Raw genomic sequence first — 25,165 nt, 5'->3', positions numbered from 1 at the left:
TATGTAGCAATTGACATATTTCAATTTTTCCAACGTCGAGATGAGTGCCTTCATATCAAGTTACCGTTCAAGTCTATTTGCATCGTCAAAGTCGACTGTAGTCAGGATCACAAGCTCAGCTAAGGACTTTTCTGATAAACTTCACATGGTGTTTGGCTATACAAACTGGAAAATATCACATAATCCTCAACGTATAGACCCCCAGTTCCAACGTGACCTTTCAAAATCTCTGTCATTTTCTTTAAAATGTTGCAATACCAGCGAAAATGGCTGAATTTTCTCAATGCTTCCAAGTTTTTAGTGTGTCAATTTGTTCAATTTACTTCGCTTCCAATAAGCTGTAATCAAACGTGACTGCTTGCTTTTAGTCGTTATCATTTCCCACAAAAACTTGAAAGTTTTCGTGCAACATCGACCAAGAAGTCTATTGTATTGAATCGCAGACATGTGACGCTCTGCTGGCTTCATTCAGGCCATGATGAAAAAAAATGGAAACTTAATAAAACAACTGCTTCACCTGCCAAAGAAATATCTGGGAAAAGCAACTACACTAGTTTTTACACAGGTACGAAAAGTTTCGAAATGAAGTCTCCTGAATGGGTTTCATGGAGCGCTTTCGAAGTGTTGTCGGTGAAGAAGATTTCACTCTTGGCTACTTTTACCTGCATCGCCTAGTTTTCATCACAAATTAAAAGGAATTGGCTGCAAAGGGGTCTAAAATCGCCATAGCACCGTGACATTTACAGGCATACAAGCGAAATATTAGAAGATGGGATTGAGAAGCTGCCGGCTATCTATAGGATTTAATTTGCACTCTCGCAGATAGTCCCTTTCTTACTAAAAAGGGCTGTCTTGCTAATTCCTTTTCACACCATCGGCAACCCAGAATTTTTATTTCTTCACCGAAATATTGAAACAATGAATATGGAAGGAGCTCTTGGCCAAACTCTCTTATATTTTGTTAGCCTTCCGGTTGTACTTCCTGGAATGGAAGCCAAAATGCAAAAGTTTCCTCATAATAGGCGAGCGGAGCACCGTGGATATACCTGTGGACATACTGAAGAACCATTTAGACCCGATGTTGCACCGATTAAGAATTTTTCAAGAAAATTTCAGAAATTTAGCGAATAACACAGGTAGAAGGCTAGGACAGAGGTGAAGGCGCAACAACGACGTCGTTTCTTGCAAGAAACTTTTCCCAGATTGAATAACCAAGAAACACGAAAAAAATTACGAAGCGAAACAACGCTGAGGCAACTTTATTAGTGATAACATCGGTAGCAACAGGAACAGCAGATGGAGAGGGAACATCGCTTTCGCTGTTCTGCCCCCGGCCGCATTTTTCATAGTGTCAGACCTCCTTGCTATCGTTTTAAATTGACTAGAATGCAACGGTGGAAGTCAGTCGTTCTTCAAATGATTCGAGGAAGAATGAAACAAGTTTTTAATGCGTCATTCAGTCAATTTGAACTTTCGAATTTTTTTATTAGCGAGTTAGGACTTAAATGTGTGGCTATCGAAGTTTTAATGCCCTCATTAGGGAAATGAAAATTACCGAACAATTGGGGAGAACCTCAAGTAATTAGCGAGTTTTTTGCGAGTAGTTTAATGGAAAAAATTAACTTTTATTGTATGCAGGGAGATACGTTTGAATTAAGATCTAAGAATATAAGTTTTCAATAACGGAAAGGATAGCATAGACCTGGCTCTATAATGTTTCCAGCTATGTTTTGCTTCCTTAAAATAAGAATATGCTCTATGAATATGAATTTGCAAAGTTGAATGTGCTCTAGACTAATATACTCATGAAACTTGCCAGGATATCCATGTCAGACCTACCTGACTTTTATAAGAAACTTCTAAAAAGGAACCATAATTGCAGCAACGGGGAACCCCCTGTCACCCTTCTGGAGTGACCTCTGTCTATGAATTGAATTGAGAATGATCTATATTCCAAAGGTCTGCTTCCTGGACAAGATATGTAGATGGCATTTTCACTATTGTCCATAACGGAGTGGATGAGATGCTGCCGGTTCTGAACAAGTTACATGGGAATTTATGATTTACAATGGCAATTGAAGACAATGGAAAACTTATATTTTGATATTTATAGAAAACCTACGACGAACAACGAACGATTACAGAAAATTTTAGCCGCTCCTGCTCAAATAAAAAGGCTCCTTTCCTTGCAATGACCCAAAGATTGTTCTCCGTGCCCTTCAGTACAGAAAAAAATATGTAGGGGAAGTAATACACAATAGACACCGGAGTTAAGAACGGCTTCCAACCACCAGTCTTTGACGACCTTATAAAAAAAATGAGAAACCGCAAGAAACTGGGGCGTTGACATCCCCCGCCAACAATATCGAAATGAAGAAGCGAATGGAGATCATAGTATTAGCGACCTCATGGAAACTTGAAAGAATAATGAAAGAGCTGAATATCGACACGGTGTCATCGAGTAGGAAACACAAAACCAAAATCAGGCTAGGAAACCCCAAGGATCCAATAATGGAACATAAATCCAAGGAAATATACAAAGTAACGTGTCCAGACTGCAGGAAGAGTAAGAACGAAGAACTCAAGAAGTCGGGAAACCGGAAACTCGGCGCTTCAGGTATGAAAGGGTTTGTTCGTTTCTCGTGGGAGTATATTTGAGTGCAGAACTATCGTATTTATGCGTAGCGCGTTATTTATATGCATTAAACATGTCAGACTACTCACTTCAGTGTGATATTGATATTTAGTTGTAATAAATTTACACGGTAAAATCAACTTTGAGCCACTGTAACTTTGTACGATTTTGATAAAACTTGGGTATAACATGCTCCATATTATAATCTATATTACTACACTTTATAACTCTAGGATAAACTGGGGGTTTTACTCAATTCCCCCAAAATATAGTAATATGCTATTATTAACTTAATTTGAGTAGATATCGATGTGTATAGTATTTTGAGGCCTGGACACCGTGTAGAGGCAGCTTTATGATTTTTTTCAAATTTTTCGGTTGGGAAGTTTCTGAGAATGAGTCCGTTAAAGAAATCATCATTTTCGACCCCTCCCACTCCGCGCCTTTCTAACAAATCTCAAAACTAAGATCAATATCGATTAGTACTAATGAAGACCTTTCATTTGATACCTAACATGATTATTCGGTAAACAAAAATGTGCACCCCCCCCCCCCCCCCCCCCCCTTTCAATGGATTGGAACCCCCACCTCGCTAAAACTCAACGTAGAAAGATGTCACTCACTGCGTGTCTGTTCCCACTTTCTCATCAAATTTCGTGGTAATCGGTCTACCGTTTCTGAGAAAAGTGCATGTGACAAACGGACAGACCACAGACACACAGCCATTGAACCGATTTTAATAAGGCTTTGTTCTGCAAACAAAACCTCGAAAACTGGTTTTTGTATGGGGAACACGAAAGAAACCGAAACAGCCAGGAATCAGAAGGCAACATATTTCCTTCCGGTTTCTGGTTGTTTCGGCAAAATTCAATCGAAGCTGTTCAGGAAGGTGGCAAATGTGAAACCTGGCAATAATTTTTATTTTATTTTTTCTTTTGTTTACCAAGAAATAAAATGATCGTGTTCAGTAGTAAACCTTGGAGAAAAGCTAGAACATTCATTTCAGTCGACCTGGCAGAACCAAACCTATTGTTCAGAAATCCGCAAGGGTTCGTGAAGCATGAACGGCGACACGACGTAAGTAAATTAATCCGAACAAAACAAATACGTGTCTGCATGCTAAATGGCATCCTCACTAGAAAGATCGAGGATCTCGCGAGAGCCATTCGGAAAATTCGCATTGATATTTGCACTGTACAAGAAACTCGATGGTGTGACACCAAAAGTTGCCACACAGGATGCGGACGCGGTAATATTCTCTATTTTGGTAGCCCCCACACTCAATGCGGCGTTGGCATTGCCATCTCAGAAGGTTTCCGTGATACCATAAAAGAAGTCGAACGATTTGATGCCCAGCTGATGAAGCTCACCGTTGTATCAGCTGATCCCACTATTCACTTCTTCTCTACGTACCCACCACAGACAGGTCGATCTGATGTCGAGAAAATGCCTTCTTGCAACTTCTCGATGCAGACACTTGTAACATGCCTGTTGATGACTTTATCTTCATTGTTGGCGACTTTAATGATCATGTGAGGGAAAAGACTGATGGCAACAGTTGCCATAAGGAAAAGAGTTTGAAGCACGCAATGAGAGAGATTCTCGACTTTGTACTTGTGAATACGCGGTTCATCAAACGATTGTCTTATCTTACTACATTTATACAGGAACAGTAAAACGCAAATTGACTACACCATCATGGTAGGTAGGTAGATATCAGTAGCCGCCCCGAGGAGCCCAATTAGCGCTGTGGTCCGCCGTTTTGATGCCTCCTAAGACCGTGACTGTTGTTATTAGAGCAGGGAGGCAGACTGTACCCGCTGAAGGACTGCCAAGAGCAGAACCCCGCCTGGCCAATCCATCAGCCCGCTCATTTTTCTCTATGCCCCTTGGACAGGGAACTCAGAGGAGGCTGACCTTGACAGTACCGCCCAAACTGTCCAGCGCATTTTTGCACTGCTCTGCTAGCCTGGAGGAGGTCGTCGCTGAGTACAAGGCCTTAATGTCCGCTTGGCTGTCGATCGGAATGGCTATGTTACACTTGGGGCTCGGATCTTGCTCTAGCCATTGAGAGACTTCCAGTATCGCTAGGACATCCGCTTGGAATACACTGCCGATACCTGGGAGACCATACAACTCGTATACATTGTGTGTATTCGCGAAAACCCCTGGATCGACTTTACAGACCATCTCTGATCCGTCGGTTAAGAATTCTGTGTAATAGCCTTGCAACACGCGCAGATCTTGTATTCGGCCCTGGTTGGAAAGTATACAGCAAAATTGAGCTTGCGTGTGGCATAGTCCATGAAGAATGCCCAAATTACCCGAGGTACATCGTCTAGGATGTTACTGTGGCCGTAGGGATTCACTGTACAGCATCCGCACTCATGTAGTCTGACGGCAGTGCACGTTACAACGTTTTTAATGTGAAGGTCTAGAGGAGCAGATGCAGAATGTACTCCTGCAGAGCGGGATTGTTGAGCCCCAGTAGCACCTACACCCGTGGTTTTTTTTAATACTATTAAGCTTCATTCTATTATCCTTTTTGCTAAAAGTACGCCACCATACAATACAGCCGTTAGGATTGGACGCACCACAGCAGTGTACATCCAGAGACCCATCCTCAGTCGGAAACCCCATTTCTTTGCAAAGATTTTCTTGCAGGCGTAGAAGTAAGTAGAACTCAGGGGAGAATTGGGTCTACCCTGGGGCGTGCCTGTGTTTACAGCTCTGGTCAAGTGGGAGCCTCCCAGATCCAACTGGATTATCCTGGTACTTATAATAATGATAATCGTTGGTGCAACAATCCATATTAGATCAGGGCCTTGTGTTAGAGCACTTCATTCGACACCGTAACGTAAGTATTGCGCTCGCCTGAGATTATTACCCTGATTTGACTCAGATACTCATTCACAGTTGAGTCGACTTGTATCCGACGTCAAATCACGATACAAATTCCACTGCCACCAGTGAGATTTGACGGACACTTAGCATACTTAGCATGGATATAATCCAATGCGTAAAATACCCCTCCAATCCAATAGTGGTAAAGCTTCTTTGATGGCGTTGGTACTAACTTAGTTGAATGCTCCCTCTACATCCAAAAAGGCAGCTAGGGTATGCTGCTTGTACTGCAGTGGGCGCTTAACCGTGCCGATTACCTATTGGAGAGTGGTTTCTGTTGATTTGCATAGAAGGCAGGCATTCTGGGACTTACAGAAAGGTGTTCTCTCCGTATTTGCCCTGAAATGGATGTCCAGTACGCGCTCAATGGTCTTCAACACGAAAGGAGTGAGGTTGATTGGTCGAAAGTCCTTCGCGGACTCATGGTTGCGCCAGCCCGCTTTCGGTATGAAAACCACTCTTACCCTTCTCCAAGACTGTGGTACGCATCCTAAAGAGATACAGCTCCCGTAAATCTCAACAAGCCACGACCAACCCTTTCCTGTTGCTTCTGGAATATGACCGACATTATTCCATCTGCACCGTGAGATTTATATGCGGAGAGGCTGATTATAGCCGATCTTGTCCTCGATAATTATCGCTTTGATAGTCTCGGGCAGTTGAGGTGGCCGCAGACCTTCCAGGCAAGGCTCTGACTCATAGTTCTCCTCGCTGACGGGAAATTGCGTCTGAACCAGCAGTTCGAAGGTTTCACCAGAAGATTCCGTCCAGGAGGTCGGAGGATGACGGCCGACTTGTACTTCTTCAGGCAATCTTTGTATGGCTGCTAATATTTATGCCTGTAGCAGATGTTGAAGATTTCCCTGGTCAGCTTCCTGAGGCTGGAGAGATCTTCATTCCACCACAGTGGCAGTGTCTTCTTGCTGTATTTAGCAGGGCACAGAGCTTTAAAGGCGGTATGGAATGCCTTTTCCCAAGCCCCGACCTTTGACTCTAGTTCGTCTGTCGTGGAAATCTTGACAATTTGCCCACTAGAGAGTTTGTTCTTGATTATTTAACCAAAGTTTTTCCGGTCAATCTTCCTGGTGTCTCTTAAGGGTTTGGAGGCCTCTGCGGCGAGATCTAGACTGAAGAGTATCCAACCCTAATCTGTAACGGATATTTGGTCAGACATTGTCCAGTTTTCCACCCTAAGAATCCCATTGTCGATGAGTAGGTTGATATCAAGGACCTCCTCCCAACCGTCACAGTTTTCCGAACTGGCGAAATAAAAGGTTGATGTACTGCCCCTGTTACATACCGATAGGTTTGTAGTAATAATAAAATCAAAGAATGACTCTCATGTCTCGTTGATTTCCGAGCTGTCCCTCGCGAGGATACATGCTCTCTACACCATCATAAGATGCCGATCCTCTATCCGCCAGCCGCGCATTAAATGATGACGATTTCGCGAGAAGAAGGAAGAAATGATCTCACTTACGCGATTATGGACCATTACAAATGTGGAGGAATCGTAAAATCAAGTTAAAGACACGATCCAAAAAGTGGTCTATGCAACCTTCGGGGACACAAAGCCACGTAATCGAGATACTTGGCTTTGGAATAACGATGAATGAAGTTTTTCGATGGTAAAACGCTAGCCAATTGGTAAATTTACAAGAATGCCAACCGGGAAGCAGAGAAGGCGATCGGTGTTACCCGAACGGTCCATTACCAAGATCTTTACGATAAAGTGAACACTCGGGAATGCGGGAGGGATCTATAACAACTTGCCAAAAACTGACACCACAGAATACCGAACACTTGGGTTAGTGATAGGAATGGTACTTTACTTACCAATCGACGAACCGTGATGCATAGATGAGAATATTTCGAACAGATTTCAACTGAAGACGGCATTTAGAGCAATTCCATATGTCTGTGGAATTAAAATTGAGGAAACAATCAAACGAATGAAATCGAGTGATTAAAGAAGGTAGAAAATCATTTGACTGGCAAAAAAGTGGCACAGTTCCAATGTCCCATGAACGCATGTTTGACAACCCTATTCACGAAATCGCACAGAAACCTTAAATCAAGCCCTGTGTTTTGACGGCGCGATGTTTGAGAGAGTAAAATGTCAGCCTTCCAGTCTTGCCGCTCTGGGTTCAAATCCCAGTTGTCATGGATGTCTGTTTCCGTTTCGTTTCTGTGTGCTTATCACTTGCACAGTGTAAAGTGTGATGATAGTGAAACTCAAGCACAACTTGACAGTATGGGTACCTATACTCCACCAAGTAGTGAACAGGAAACACTTAACAAGGGTTTGTCAAGAACTGCGGAACTACTGACGGAATGTACCATGTACTTTACTCCTAAAGAAACGCTTCTTTACCTAGCATTTCTGGATCTGGAGAAAGTGTTTGACCGTGTGCTACAAGAACTCATCTGGTATGCTTTACGATAACACCTAGTGGCAAAAAAAACTCGTGCGCTGAGTTCAATTGCTCTACCATGACCTGAAAAGTAAAGTTCTAAATGCGCAACGTGTCTCCGTGACTGTTTATCAGGGAAGCACTCTCTTACCACTCCTCTTTGTTCTTGTTAGGGAAACTGTCACACGGGACATCCAATGTCCAGTGACCTATACACTGTTTTATATAAACGATGTTTTCCTAGCGTTTCACGGAAAAGCTGATATCCAATAACTTGTTCAAAAATGGAATGATCACCTGAATCTGAATCCGAATGAAACTGAATTTTTGACGACCGACCCCCATGAAACAGGCACTAACTTTATCAGTGGCAGTAACTTGCCCAGAACTTAACGATTTAAATATTTCAAGTCAATGCTGTCAGGTAATGGAGAACCATATTATGAAATTGCTTCACCCATTAGCGCAACCTGGATGAAATGGCGTTCCACAACTGGTGATCTGAAATTTACCTCAATGCCATCTGTCCTGTCGCCTTCTATGGTTCTGAGTGTTGGGCGACTATAAAAGACAGTCGACGGCATCTTGAGGTAATGGAGACGAGATGTTGCGTTGGGCTAGTGGCGTAAGACGCCTTGATTACATTCGAAGTAAGGATATCCGGGGTCGATATAGCGTTGCACCGATAGTGAAAAAATTGGGAGACAGGCGTCTTCTTTGGTATGGTCACGTAATTCACGCTAACGAGAATTCGCCCGCCAAGATTGGTCTGAACATCAAAATCAAAAGGACAACCGAAACGGTGGCTTGATACGTTGGATGGGGATTTGAAAGCCTGGCGACTACATCCAGGTGCTTTGATAGAACGAAATGGTGCAGCCGATCACGATGATTCGACCCCGTGGTGAATAGGACAAAAGCCAGAGAAAAAAATAATTTCTGATTTTGATGTAAAAGGAAATCTGCTAACTGTGCAAGGTAAACTATGGAAAAGGCTTAACTTTTTCGATAATTGAGCTCGTCACATTTTGATTTCTAAATAAAGAACATATTTTGCATTAGAATCGATGAATCGAAAACAATCCATTTCAACGGTAGTAATTAAGTTGGCCACAAATTATACTTTTTAGTCCTTTGAACAGTTTGAATTGAAAATAATTTCAAAACAAATTCGAAAGTACTGCATGAAAAAGCCGTGCATCACTCATTAGCGCTGATTAAATAGTTATTATAATTTACCACTGCACCGGAACCCCATTAGTTATTTTGCATTCATGCTCGCATCGGAAAACATATGTGTGCATGAAGTTTCAAATGAATAAACGGATGGAGGCGGACACAGAGCCAATCATTTTAATTATTTCCAAAGGTCCTTTCAACGCTAACTTCCTGACTCTAAAAATTCGGCATGGGTTCATGATAAATTCATCGCCGCCGGGGCTGCACTCACCTCGAAATAAAACTTTACTAAATGTACTTGTAATAATTCTCAGTTCTGGATTAGGTGTATCGCCAATTTGGACCATTAGCGAAATTCCAACTATTCCCTGTGATTTGTGCTGCGCTTCGGACATATTGTGGTAGAGCTCCTTGTTGAATCCGTATAATTGAATCTGTGGGGATAGAAAAATTAATGAGTTAATATCGAGTTTTAAAGGCGTGGTTTTATGAATGATACATGGGAACCTGGAACATCGAAAATTAGTGGCTATCAAATGATTTGAAATTAATCCGCGCCCTTAAAGTGCGTCCTTGTATACATTAATGATACATGAATTCTACCATATGTTCAAGGCTGAATTTTGTGGATCTGGAATATCTGCTATACTAATGGCGAGCAGAAAGTTACTTCGCTCTTCAGATTACATTTCACAAGTAAGGGCTGTGAAATAATGAATGCATAGCATATGTACGCAAATTTAATCGTATTTGGTATTTTTTTCAGGATTTTTTAAGCTTTAATTTGACTATATTGGGATAGCAGAAATATTTACATATTCGATGCAATATTAAATCCTAGAAAGTAAAGTTTAACAGCAAGGACGATCGATGTCCTGCATTTTCAACAACGTAAAAGTGTTCGTTTTAGTTTACGTTCGTGTGAAGTTAGCATTATTAACGGCTTTGGGTTCGGGCCATGTAAATCTATTAGGGGCTTTCGTATGCCTGAGGGAAACCACGATATATTGATAGCACCCATAATGACAAGATTATGATCTGAGATTTTGTGAAAGCACTCTATAGATTAAATATTATGTATATTGGACCAAAGCAGTCTCGCTTATCAGCCCAGCCAAAATTTTGAAAAGTTTTGTTGGAAGTCAAATTTTATTTAAATCGGTTCACAATCTGTCCGTCCGTTTGTCCCGCATTCGCACTTTTCTCAGAAGCAACGGTGCCGATTTGTACAAAATTTGTTGAGACTGTTAGAATTGTGAATCCGAATGCATGCAGTGAATTACATTGTTGTACGTTGAGCTCACGGGGGGGGGGGGGGGGGTGTATCCCCATACACATAAAAGAGGAGTCTAAATTTTTTTAACCAATATAACGTCGCGATTAATACTTTTCGGACCAGATATTAGTTTTGACATTAACTGCAGAGGGGAAGAGAGCAGATTTCGTAAAGTAAGTAATGGTATATTAACATATTGTGAAGATTTACTGGGAACCCCCCATAAGTTACCATAAGATAAGGTATATTCAAAGTATTTACATTACGAGCGAGATATTAATGAAACCATCACGTAACCAAAGGTAGGTAGAAATCCATATATATGAAGTAACCTGCAGATACCAAGTGTGAATAGAGAAATGACCTCAGGTCCGTTGAAGAAGGCAGATGGGTCTAATTTCAAAAAACACCTATAAATCTCAACGAGTAGGTGAGGATTTTTTTTGTGATGTTTATTGTAGACACTATCGATTCAATCATGTTATGCCCACTGAAGTAAGGGTGCCATTGTGGGCCAGAGATTGATAATTCATTAACAGTATTTCTTGATGGTGTCCAAATAGCTCAAGTGGTTAGAGCTCTGGGTTGTGATCGCGGAAGGCCGCAGTTCAAATGTCACTGGTGCCAGAAGGATTTGTTATCATGACTGGATGGATGGATACCAGTAGACTCAGCGGTGAATTAATACCTGAGTCAAACCGGGGCAATAATCTTGGGAAAGCACAATGCTGACCACATTGCCTTTTGCAGTGTACTGTAGTGTACCTTACAGGGCCCATACACTATCAAACAAATTGCACAATGCAGACCGTTGCTAATGCACACCAGAAAAGTTTGCGAGACACGTTGTGTTGTGTATGGGCATATTGCGCTTCGTTCCGCAATATTTTTCAGCTAACGGCTGAGTTATAATTTTGGTAAATTTTCAACCCCATCACCGGAGGAAGGAAAGTTTATGGAGGAGGAAGGAGGTGGTGTGATAAAAACACATGCTGCCCATCACCCCTAAAATATTATGAACCCTCAAAGTGGGGTTCCTTTTATAGCATCATGGCGAAGTTGAATTTTCAAGCCTATCTCGTAAGGAGGACAGGATGGGAAGGGGAGATGTGAAGAAGAAAGTGAACGGTTATCTTTTTCTAACTCCGTTAAAGGACTGTGACGGCTAGCATCCCTTTAACCAATAAGGTTTAATTTTGAGACCTACTTACGCAGTGGTAAAGGAGGTTCTCTCTTTGAAATTCCCCCGTCTAATGGGGGATATTTTGATATCATCGTGGCAAAGTAACGTTTGCCGACCGACCAAACAATCGAAGAGTGAGAGGATAAAGAGGATATATTCTGTTAAAGTTACAGCACCTCGGAAGGGTGCTATTTTCGAATCATAAATAAGCTGGTAGGGTAAATATTGTCCCAATGTGCAATTGGAGTTACAGAGGGGACTGTACGCCCTACCCTCTCCCGCACCCACGCGGGTGTCCTCTTCCTCCAATGACTCCGAAAGTATTTGAGTCCATCCTCAAACAATCAGGCAGGACATAGGATAAACAAAAATGGAAGTACTAGGGAGAGGATTTCTCTCTCTTCTCCTGAGGCGTAGATTCGGTGTCAGATTAATACGCTATAACCCAATTTCAGGAAAGGTATTAATTACAATAGTTTCGTCAAGAAAAAGGGGACCTGAAAAGTATGGTAGGGGAGGGTGGGTGACAAAGAGTGCTGAGGGCGATCACAAACAAAGCCAACAGTCACGCCCTTTCCATTTGTTGCGGGACAGACCGCACGATGTGAAGTGTGGTTTTGCGTGATGAAACTATGAGTAATTATTTTGTTCAATTGGCTCTTACAACATTCCATGCCCAACCTTGGCTTCTCTACCTCTTCACGTTCCTCGTAGGAAGTGAAAGACATCAAAATGGCTCGTATGGGGTCCTCTGAAACAGGGGCGTTCGGAACACTCTGAAACGTTTCATGGAGCCCCACGAGCAGTTGCATTATGTCCCATGTGTGTAACTTCAGAATAGTGCGAAATCAACAGCGGAAAACCAGCAAGAGACCCTTGGTTGAAGATGACATAAAAGCAACAGTGGAAGGGGTGTTGGGCGGATGCAGTTTCAGACGCCCTTTGGTTCTAAAGAATGTGAATCATGTTACGCTATCAAAACATGTGAAGAAAACGAAAAACATATTGATGAGTACTATGGCCTACCAGTAGAAGAAAGAAGAAAGTAGCAGGCATTGATAGGTTTTAGAATTGTTTGAAAAGCCAACCCAAACTCTCCCAAAAAACCCCTCAATTTGGAAATATTCTGCAAACAGCATATGGAATTTGGTGATGGGACAAAGGCGTTCAATTTAGATGAAACAGCCACATAAACTGTACAAAAGCCTCAACCAATAGTGGTTGAAATGAGCGTCAAGCAAGTATGCAAAGTCATAATTGGAGAGAAAGTCATTAACGTCACCACAGTGTCCTTAATTTCTGCAGCTGGCACCACTTTTCGTTCAGTTATTATTTTTTTGATTATGTGAGTTGTGGCCGGCGTGCTGACACTGTGGGTGATCAACCACCTAAGACACATCATTATACAGTGCCAAGTGAGCCGATCAATGGTTCCCACCCACAAGCAGAAGTGGAAACAGCTTCGAATCATTCAAGAATCAGTGCCCAGATCAGATTTTCCTTTTTCTTCGTGGTTACTCAAAAGCAGGAAAACGAAAAACTGATTGAATGTCAAGGAAGAAAGGAAGGAGTATAATAGCTACGAGCACTCCAGAAATAAAAGCCGTTGAAGAAAAGAAAAAGCCGGTTTGCTCTTTCCAAGAAGAAGGCAGCCAAAAGGAAGTTGTTTGGACCAAAGAACAAAAAAATTTCACAAACAAGGAACGTTTATTCATTAGAGTTTTAAGGTACCTCTTGCACTATCTCGCTGCACCCCGGATGTGGTACGCAATGGAACAAAATTCATTTCTTAGAAAATAGCCGCTCACGGTTACACATGATGCAAAAAATAATGGTTGACGCATTTCTTACATAGACTAGATCCTAAGGTAACAAGGGAAAAAATGAAAAGTTGAAAAAAAATTTTAAGGGGGTGCTATGGCTAAAACAAGCTTTCGTGTTTCATTGTGCTTCAGCCCCCCTACTATGCCGGAAAGAGACTTCCAATACAGAGGTGAAGGAGACTGTTATGAGAAACTGATCGGAGACAGCCCCAAAATTTCATTTTTTCTGATAGGCAGTTGCCATTGATTCCGTTTGCCAAAACTCCGCTCGAAGCTTAAATATTCATTATTGATTTACAGGAAAATTGAGTTTTCATTCATAAATTCAAACATCAAAAAATTAAAAAAAGCAAATTCATCCCGACAAAAAGGCAACTCATTCTGATAATTTTTTTAATTTTCGGATAAAAGAAGGATTTCTCGCTCGTTCCGAGGTCTACATTGGACATTTCGAAGCTGATCAAAAGTTGTAAAATGTGACGAATTCTCTTAAACAGTTGAAGTTCATTCAAATTCCGAATATTTTGTAAGGGAAGCAACGAGCGAATTTGTTGGTCTGCGGCAAGGAGACTAGTTTATAGGGAGATATTTAACGTTTCCATCCAGATTTTACTTCACCCTATAAGATGTGTATTGGACATGAACGCAAAATTCGAGCTTCGAGATTCGGAATACGAAGGAAGGCAGCACCATGGAAAACGAGTTTAAAAAGTGCATAATTGCCATCCACATTTAGTAAACTCAAGGAGACGAAAAGGGGGGGATTGGGTAATATGTCCTGACTAAGTCCAAGATTGGAAAAATAGGACAAGCCTGCGATAAAAAGCGTAAAGTCTTGGATCAGTTGAATCAGATATCGGTCTGAAATAATCTGGGTATTTAGACGTCTGTAATCGTCGCAGGGTAGTTGTTAGGCATTGGGCTTACGGATCATGTATAGTGGCGAAGACCAACAGGTATCTGCAGGTCTGCAAATATCATGCTTAAATAGTTCTTCAAACTCTTTTCGTGCGAGCAGGATAGCATGTGCGCTCTCTACAATCTCTGTAGCCACAAAGATTGTAGCAGCCCGGTGCCCACGTTGTCACCACGCAATTCCCTCATCTCCTGCAACGGCTAGCTTGGTGCACCAACCATTAGCTCGCTCATAAAGTAATTTAGCTCAGCCGTTCCACTCACTCGGAGCCGTTTAAAAACCAGTTCCGTCAACGTCAAGTCGTGATGATGAATCTTAATTCCTAACTGCTAGAGGATCAATTCAGCTTCAGCTGACCGATAACCTACAACTAACCTAATTGCCTAAATTGTAACCAGCAGTTGGTTTAGAAATTGCGCACTCCAAAAATCATCGCGAAAAGGAACGCTTGAGCTTCGATGATTAACGCCGTGTAGCGCCGCATACCGGGTGAAAATGGTAAAGAGAAATTGTCATTCTGCATGAGAGGCAAGTAGAACTTTCACGACGATTGCAGTACCGTATGCTCATCATCATCAATGGCGCAACAACCGGTATCCGCTCTTGGCCTGTCTTAATAAGGAATTCCAGACATCCCGGTTTTGCGCCCAGGTCCACCAATTCGATGTCCCTAAAAGCTGTCTGGCGGTCTGACCTACTCCATCGCTCCATCTCAGGCAGGGTCTGCCTCGTCTTCTTTTTCTACCATAGATATTGCCCTTATTGACTTTCCGGGTGGGATCATCCTCATCCATAGGAATTAAGTGACCCGCCCACCGTAACCTATTGAGCCGGGTTTTATCCACAACCGGACGCTCGTGGTGTCGTTCATAGATTCGTTGTTATGTAGGCTGTTGCTGATTTGTCTGGAGTAAAGTATCTCTAATATGGGCCAATGATGTTCTGGGCGTATGAGGCTATCCGCCCAAGCAAGATAGCGGAGAATATCTTAGAGATGGTACTTAGAACGTGATACCTCCATAATTGCTGTACTGTGTGATATGAATAAAACAGAGAATGCGTCGTTGCCAGTCGTCATGCATTGATTCGTTGTCCCACACCTTGAGCACAAATTGATGATCGACTGTAATTCTATCGGCTCCTGGCGACTTTTTAAGCCGATGAATTGCACGGACTTTTTCTCTTATATTTGGTAGTGGCAGTGTTTGTCTTGCTCTAATATGCCCATTCTGCCCGAAATCAGATTTCCCTCTTTGTTTCGGCGGGATGAGCATCGAAGTGTATAAGGCTTCATTCTGCTGACTTGTTGGTAAAACTTCCGTGCCTGGTGCGGTTGCTCCCTGTGCTTTTCGAGTTCACAGATCTTTGGTTCTCCCAAGTTTCCTTTTTCCGTCTGTGAAGTCGCTTCTCCGCTCAACGGAGTTCGTGATAAGCCTCTACGCGCGCTCGCGTTCTTTGAGAATTCAGCATTACTCGGTATGCAGCATTCTTCCATTCGGTTGCTAGCTTACATTCATCTTCAAACCAGCCGTTCCGGCTTTTTTGCTGCTGGAGCCAAGTATCTTTGCGGGCATTTCAATGATAACGTTTTTCAGGTGGTTGTCGAGATCAGTTGCTGATACTTCATCTCCAGGGTTTCTGCTGACTGCGGTTATCGCGGCATCCATTTCCCTCTTATAGTTGTCGCGGAGGGCTGTGTTGTGGATAGCTTCAGTATTCACTTTCACCTGATTGTCAGAGGGGATTCTAGGTGGTGTCGTAATTCGAGCTCAGAGCACCGTGCCAACGAGATAGTGGTCCGAATCTATATTGGCTTCCAATATGTTCTGACATTCATCAAGACTGAGAGGTGGTGGCGTTCAATCAGCACGTGGCCAATTTGGTTGAAAGTGGTCCCGTCTGGAGAGGTCTACGTATGTTTGTGAACCGCTTTCCGCGCAAACCAGGTGCTTCCGACAACCATTTCCTGCGATGCTGCTAATTGAATAACCCGCAGTCCGTTATCATTGGTTTTCTATGTAAGCTATGGGAGTCGACGTACCGCCTGAATACGGGCTCCGTCCCTACTTGACTGTTGAAATCTCGAAGTATGATTTTGATATCATACTTTTGATATCATACTTGGGACAGGCTTCGAGAGTCCGCTCAACTGCCTCGTAGAAGGTATCCTTCTCCGACTCCTCTCCTCTGTAGGGGCGTGGAAGTTTATGAGGCTTATATTTTTAAATGTGCCTCGCAAGCGCAGAGTGCGTAGCTGTTCGCTTACATTTTCAAAGCCGGTAACAGCACTTTTCATTTTTTGGCTGACTAAGAAACCTATTCCGAGCACATGGCTTACTGGATGGCCGCTATAATATATGGTGTAGCGGCTCTTCTCCAGGAAACTGGTCCCTGTCCATCGTATCTCTTGCAACGCTGTTCATCAGCCTTATATTGAGACAGGGTATCGGCTAATTGCTCAGCGGCGTTCGGTCTTTACAGGGAGCGCACGTTACATGAGGAAATGTGCAAATCGTATACTATAGAAATGAAAAAAAAAACAGCCAGTTCTGGTAAGATTTATAATGGCCCAAACAAGAGGGATTAGTGCCTAACCATGATTTTCAACAACATCAGGGCTAGTTTTACCTCTCATAGGTTAAATAACTAGCTCTGGCTATCGTAGGTGTATACCGACTGGTCCTCCCATGTCATCACCCATGCTTAAACAAAGTGGAGCTCCTCGAGACTTTTCCTAGCATTCTCTATAATTTCAGCAGTGCTGCTACTTATCCAAGAATTTCCAGAATCTGAAATATTTCCATAGCATAACACCCCGGAAGGAACATCTGCCTTAAGCGAGATTACTGGAATAATAATAGCTAATGGTTTAAATAGTTACCCCATTCATCAAAGAACACTGCCAACTTTATTAAGTGTAGTGTTCGATATTGAGTACAGTAGCTCTACCTTAGCGGGTATTGTGTCAACTAAACAAATTTGTATGGCCCAACATGGCAGAAAAATGACAGAGATACTACATTCGTCCCAAACCGAAACATATTTCAGTACAAGCCGTACGATTTTGGCACTCGTCCTTGACACCATTGGTCAACTGACCCTATCAAAAGGCTACCAACCCTGCCATACGATAATCGATCGTTTTACCCCGTAGCCGGAAACAATTCCCAAGGAAGACGCATCACGCCGACCTAATAAAATGCAAGAGGACCAGGACAAAGGCTTTCCACCTGTTTTTGAATGGTATGATGGAGCGCCAATTCACTCCACTAAAAAAAAGAAATCATGTGCCGTGGACACAGATTCGACTGGGTTGAAGGATTTTCTACTGTTCTAGTCAGTTTATGTTTCAATTTTAAAGAGAAATACTAAGCGGTTGCCCCGCGGATGACATATATCCCTTCATTAAGATTCCCAAAGAAACTGTTCATAGAACATGATTCGGACGACGACATTCATTCATTAGACTATGAACGGATCTGTTTACGCAAGCCAGAGTAAAAGAAGCTATTTGACCCCTGCGAACAACCCTTAAAAATACCTCAAAGTATTTCAGATCACTTTCATAAAGTCCTGATTAACGGGGAAGGATACAATGTCCTCGAACGTCTAAGATCAGCCTTTCTCAAAATAGAAGCAGAAGAAGCATCTAGGATCTACCAACGACCATAACATCGATGACCATAACATGATCGAAGCCATCGAGACTTATCAGAGACTGATCGACAGAAAAAATAGACTGACGTATGACACAAATTCTTGTCCCTTCTTTCTTTTTCAAGTAAAAACCGTTAAATAGTCATTACTTTTACCAGGTTTGTTGGAAATCAAGAACAGATTTCTGGGGTGAATATTAAGAGATGAGATGTTACATTGATATTATTCGTTCGAATTATTAAAACCTCTCATCCTTTGCGATTGAGATTAATCCGTTAATTGCTTCCTACTAAACCATCAAAGCCGCCAGACGCAAGTCAGGTATAGTTCAAGTTCCCTTCTAGTAGTTATCATTTTCGATTTAGCTTTAAATCCATGGCTTTCAAGAAGGATATTCAGGACACGAGGTGAATACGAATGTGTTTCATTGCCTTCCCCATCACAAACGTTGATCCCAATTATAGTTGAAGTGTTATTTAATAAAGACATAATTTCACCTTTGAATTTTGACCATAAAAAACTGTTTTACACATGAAGGATTATATTTCGGAGCCTTTTGATGAAACCGGAAAACTCATCACTCCAGAACTTCTCAACTACAAAATTTCATTTAATCTACAACCACACCACGACCAGTGTAGGTCGAGTGGAATTAATTTTTGCTTTCCAATGACTGGCGAATCGTTGGCCAGAAACCTGTGGAGGGCAATATGCTAGTTTTTGTAGAAAGGACGCAGGGAGCGATGTGTGGAGCGGCAGACTGGTGGTGATAGGACGTTGTCGAATGTCCATCCTTTCTGCACAGACGAAAAGAATGGGCATTTCGCGCGGCATTAATCGAAATTTAATTAAAGCCGACAGTGTGGTGCTAATTATTTCTATTTGATCGACTTGTATGCAAAGTACTCGTCCGTGAGTGTGGATGTGTATGCACTTTGCATGCACCGTACACATATTGCACATTTAAACATTAATTTTTGACTGCTGCTTGTGATTCGAATAGATGTAGCTGCCAGGCATAGCTGGGATGCGGCTTACTTGGCAGGTGCAACCCTTACCTCCGAGGAAGGCGGTTCGAAAGCGAGAGGGTAGATAATATTACCAATTACCTGCAGCTACAGTCGGAATTCAGCTACTTTAAATTATGGAATATACAACGGAGTAAACAAATTAAAGTTGGATTAAATTTAAGTACAATTTGAATTTCAGTTGTTGCACCAGATTTCGATCTGCTGGCAATGATAGTTGATACGAATTGACAACCTTAATGGAAGTTTTAATGGAACTTCTATCATATTTGACGTTGGTTTTTTTTTGTGTTAGCATTCTATGCAACTGTGAACTTTCACTATTGAATGTCCTGTCCTGATTTTTGATTGTCAGTATTCCATCTCAGTCATACCAGGTGGGAACGTAATTGCGGCGCGTTATATGCGAGTTAGGCGCATACAAGGTAGCTGATGTGTATGTCGATTGGATGGTTTTCTTGGGTATGTTTCTCCATCGTATGCACCACTTACTCTACACCGGCAGCGTCACGCGTAAGTGATTGAAGAACGTCGGACATGCGCAATGCTTTTCTTCCGCCATACAAATTCAAGCAGTGCGGCGCACGACGAATCTTTGTATGTAGTCTTCTTGGGCACACTACAGCCAGTATGAAATTTGAACAAGGAACTAAACGGAGATAACTGAACCGAGAGCATGTCTCCCAATCTTTTGCTTGGAGCAGGCTCTCAGAGGGCTATTTCTGTTCCCATAGTGGCAGATAACTTTCCGAAAGGATTGTTGAAAAGTGCCGCTTAAAATGAGCAACTTGCAGGTCAAGATCTGATCAGTTTTCTAAAGTATGTCCAAACAACACTCCCCGCAGAGTTAACTACATGTTCAATTCTAGTTGATGATGACCGAAGTGAACAACTAAGCTGACTATATGTATTATTAACCTCGGGCATGAAATAGTGGATATTAAAGTCGCTAATTTTGCGCGCTCATCGCCATTACCGAAAGTAACACCAGCACTAGGAAATCCAAACATGTATTCTTACTGCGAAATAATATGGTGGTAGACGGCAAACGTAGAAAAAAATGCAATAAATGAATAGCGAGGATGTCACAACCGAAGCAAGGAATATCGAGAGGGAGTCCTACTGGAAGTGAATGGTGTGAGAGATTTATTTTCAATGATAGCGTATAAGTATAGTAGACACACCAGGCTCTATTTTGGAGCTAGTGGTAATTGATGGTGGTAATCCACCACATAATGTAATTTAGACTACATAATTCAAAGCTAATATAAAAGGTCCAATCGAACGATAAAAGAAGTTCCAAGGCGAAAGTGCGAATTGCACCTGTAATGGAGCCCAAGAAATGGGAAACCTTTGTTAAACCAACATCAGCGACTCTCCTACCAAACCTTATTTTCATCGCCATCTGGTAAGCTCTTTGAGTTTTTTGTTAATAAAAACTAAGGTTGAGGAAGGATAAAGACTAGTCTCTCGGACCTAAAATCGGGGACAGCTCCTCTAACTAGTTTTCTAGATTGGGCATTGATTTAGACCTGAAGAATCTACACGGAAAAATCTCTCATAAAGCCAAAAGGAGCATCAGACTGGATGTACAGCGAATGATCCGGCAAATATGATCAATGATGATGATGTATTTGCCTATGGAAGTTGGGCTGCCTCTAGAGAACAAGAACGGCTCATTAACCATTCAAACCCATGATTTCAGCAACAGGGTTCATATCAAAGTATGCGCCAGGCAGAGTCTGGTTTTCCGGTAAAGATGACTATAACACATACCGCCACTCAAAAAATCCTCTTTAAAAATGTAAACGAACACCTGTGAACCTCGCGTGTACAAGGGGAATCTCGAAACATCAGGCACACAACTTTATGCCCGGAGACGCCCTATATTGAGTTTGTGGGGCAGAACTTCTGTTCTCCTACAATCAGACACTCTTTCCCTTTCAAGGTTAGAGGTTCAGAAAACAACTACCTAATCTACTACTGATCACGATACGATCGGTCTCATGATATTGCGGCAAAACCTACGTTCGACCAGTGCCGATGATGGGCCAGTGAAAGTTTCAGAAGCTTATAAGCCTTCCGCCGTTATGTTAGGGTTATTAAACCATATTTCCCGATCTCATGCCCGAGCAGAGCCCACCTTCGCATTCAAATCACTCATAACGATCTCCTTAACCTGGAGTAGAATCTTGTATTAAAGGAGTTGTCGACGAGCGCGACATTCAGGAAACCGATCGTTATCCATCTTTAATAGCCAAAGACAGCAGCCCTTATGTCAATCCCTAATAATAATAACCCAAGCCAGGTTGTGAAAGGAGGAGGGATGGATAGCTTCAATCTGAATGGCTGCACGCCACGGCAGCGTCTCAGGGGGTAGGTGAGGAAAGTAGAGGAACTTTTCAGTCTTGCAGATTACTCACTGAGTAAGCTATCATCACACTTGGCAGTGAGGTATAAAATTCAAACCCATCTAATAAAAAGAAGGAGGAACTTGAGGTCCTGCACGGATAACCGGCGGGAGTCGTTTGACTTGGTCGCTAGTCGTTGTCGTGGGACAGTTCGACGTCGAGGCGCTCAGGAGCATTGCTCCGTCTGCTGTAGCTGCTTCGCCACAAACTGTGACGACAACTTCAGCAAGTTCGCGTAGAAAGCGGATGACGTGGACTGAGGAAATGAACCGCTTCATCATCTACCCCTACTACGAAATAACGGCGGGGGCGAGTACAACATCTTACCACCTCCCATCGCTCCAGAGATTCGTCGCGCGTTTCCCGCAATTCGCACACGTGAATGTGCAGCGAGTCGCTGGCCAGTACCGCTTTATAACTCGCAGCGAAAAAAATCCAGGCCATCATCCGGGAGCGTGATCGAGTTGAGGTCATCATGGAGATTGGTGACCGAAAATTGATGGGGGCAGAGGCGGCGGCATCAACAACACCACGCCGCACCGCAGGCAACAGTTTCAGTACTCGCCGAAGCGCTCTTCTCCACCGTCCAACTGAGGTTTCCGGTGAGGATTGGGACGAATTCCAAAGAGCGTGTACAGATTCTCGAAAATTGATCCTTTGCATAGACCAAGTATTTCCAGGCTCTATGCATCTCCAGCAACTCCAGGAATTCTATCTCAAATCAATTATGAAATTGCATCTCGGCTGTGTCATTATATGTCGCTGCTGCTACTATAATCACTTGTGTATTGTAGTGCAGTTGCGCCTGTCAGATTGCATTGTCAGAAGATTCGCTTTCGCGTTATTGGTTTGAGTGACCGAAGAGATCTACCAAGGAAAATTCATCTGGAAGTTCGGCGGGACTCACTAAGGCAGGACATTACTAGGCTGAATCAAATCAGCACTGGCAATGCCAGTAGACAGGTGAAGAATCCCCATCCTCAGCGAAACACCCGTAGTTGGAATTCTGGGCACACTGAAGTAGAAATTTTTTTTCGTATGCAGTCGGTTACGACGATATGACGAAAGTCATTCCAGACGTGTCCAGAATGCAACGTACGCGAGGAACCAGCGGAGTTTTTTCAGATCCCAACAGAGTGCCTAGACAATACAGTTTTCGGAGACGGAAGCGAAAGAGTATTGGGGGTTACCCGCCCAGCATTCTGGGAATGCTGAGTGGATCACCACTGAAAACACCAGCATGTCAATACGCCTGGCATTAATTTTGCAGATATCACCGAAGAGGAAGTTCGACGAGCCATAAACGGCTCGAAGAACTGGAGGGACCTATCGTCGTCTGGACCGGGCGCAGAACTTCTGGTACAAAAAGATCACCAGTATACATGGTCGGTTGGCACACAGCATAAACCAAGTTATGAGTCGAGCGAGAAATTTCCACCTTTCCCTACTGCGGAGATTGCCTACATTATCCCTAAGGAGGACGCGATGCAGGACCCCACAGACACAAGACTATCCCTCATAATAGCAACATCGAACGGAAATATGTGGAGAAGAAGGTGAACTATGAACCACGGGCTCGAAAAATCAAAGAAATTTGGCGTCTCGAGCGGGTGGTTGTAGCGTAAAATTGTCAGCTCCAGGTACTGTACCTAACTCCCTCACGGCTTCTCTTGATGTCCTGGAACTCTCACACCGTCCGGTTCAAATCATGTAGAAGTACACCATTCTACATACGTGCTCGATGCTGTGAGGAGTTGTCGATGGATTCGCAGTATTAAGTAAAATCCGGCATCTGCTTAGATTGTGACAACTTGGAATGGTTGCGTACCCTGCACATTCAGTGTAAGCTTCGCAATATTAGATCAATAACCGCTCGCTAGAGAGGAAATGCGAACAGGAAGTCTGCCTCTGTCTCTATGATGAAACATTTCGAGCAGAATAGTTTTGGAAATTGAAATAGGGTCTGTTGGCTACCAGCATCATCTTAGTTTTTATCGGTTGTGATTGATCCTAAATAGAAGAAATTATTAAAAGTCTTAAAGCTGCAGTCTGCCATCTTTATTGTTTTTATTTGACCAGCGCGATTTGATATTGTCGCTTCTTTGTTGTTTGGCATTAATATTGCCACCATGAACTTCGTTTTGCCTTCATTAATGTGCAGCCCAAGATCTTGCGTCAATCTCCGTCCGCTCGATCTGGATGAAGGCAGTTTGTACATCTCGAGTTCTTCAGCATTGGTAGGTAGTTGAGTAGATTTGAAGACTATGGTGCCTCTTGTATTAACAACTGCATCACAGACCACTCTTTCCAGAGGTACGTTAAAGAGGACCCATAACAGGGCATGCCCTTGTCTGTTAGTGATCCTGCTGCTTAAACATAGGTCATTGGTCAGAGTCAGCCTCGTCAGTCTTATCAGTTTCGTTGGGATCCCTGAGTCAGCTCCCGTATTTCTGATGCAAAAGGTTATCCAATATATGTTTGGTCAGTTGGTATGTGATTTAATTCAGTGTACAGTCGTCTAAAAAACATCCCACCTTTTACAAGATTACAACATGCACGGAGGGATCAGCGTGTACTTCAGGACTAATAAAATTCTGTCCCAAGGGAAAAAGGAATACAGGCTAATCGATGTTCTATATTTGATCGATAGATCGATAGATCCAACAAAGAAAAGAACCTTATCTGTACACGGAAGGGCTTTTCCAAAGCTACAGATGTTCACCTTAGAAGTCCGTTGCGAATAATTGATATGTGTATCCATATTATTTGGATAAAATCTAGTTGAAGCAAGTGTCGAATATAGCCATCCTTGTGCAGGTCGTAGCGCTTCTGATTCTACACCATCGGCGAATCGACCGGTTGCGGGCTTCCTTTTATAGCAGAAAAGTGCGGCAAATTTTTTATAAGGCAAGGCGACCTAGACCGACTTCAGTAAACGAGAAAGGTCTTCCCATCAAGTTTCTGTGTGAGATAAAGTCGGACCTAGAGTTGACAGATGGGTGGAATCGAAGTAATTGAACTTTCTCCGGTAGCCAGAGCATCGATCTCTATTTGTTAAACGGATAAATTGCTTTGTGAGATTAAGAGATTCTTAGGGTCCTTCCAGAGTAACGTGGTCTGTACCCGTACTTATGAAAAGTTTGTTACTGGGGTCTGGTTTATTAATCCCACTTTAGAAGTGATGAAACATCCCATTTCATGCAGAACTATGATGAGACCAATGAAATACCCGGGAAATTTTAGTGAGTCTCGCAAATCACACAATAAACTTGATCTCTTGTTGATAAATTTGTCGGCAACGCATATATTATAGAGGTTGCTATTCCTCTTAAGACTGAATAGAGGCGCCTAGAGAAAGGTAGGCTATGAACGGCTATGAAGAATGCAAATAGGACGGTGTAGATTAGAGGATTCAATTCATAAGAGCAATCCGTCAGCGGTGTAATGACCAGAATTTGTCTATAATGCCATTTCGGCTGACCTTTTGGTCGCTTATCATTGACTTCGACGTTTAGACCAATATTGGCGATTGAATTCTGGTTAGTGCGAATCACGTGACCAATCCATCGAAGACGCCTTTCTCGCAATTTTTCCACGATCAGTGCAATTCCATATCGATCGCGGATATCCTCATTTCGGATGGGATGGGATCCAATGCAACATCTTCGTCTCAGTGCGCAGGTCAGTGCCATTCATGAAGAAAAGTTAGCGTTCATTGGTTTTACGATCAGAAAGATCC

The 25,165-nt window shown here is 42.6% G+C and overlaps 1 protein-coding gene across 1 annotated transcript in view; it reads right to left on the bottom strand.

Annotated features, from left to right (window-relative positions):
- The window catches only part of LOC119658419 (carbonic anhydrase-related protein 10), a 180,170-nt gene that overhangs the window by 21,659 nt on the left and 133,346 nt on the right, over positions 1–25,165 (bottom strand). The window contains exon 5 of the mRNA XM_038065814.1: positions 9,404–9,566. Coding sequence (XP_037921742.1) covers positions 9,404–9,566 — 163 coding nt within the window. The remainder of the gene's footprint in view (positions 1–9,403; positions 9,567–25,165) is intronic.

Source organism: Hermetia illucens, chromosome 5 (genome assembly GCF_905115235.1).
Source record: "Hermetia illucens chromosome 5, iHerIll2.2.curated.20191125, whole genome shotgun sequence".
In the NCBI taxonomy this organism is placed as follows: domain Eukaryota; kingdom Metazoa; phylum Arthropoda; class Insecta; order Diptera; family Stratiomyidae; genus Hermetia; species Hermetia illucens.
This window is presented reverse-complemented; position numbering and strand designations above follow the sequence as displayed.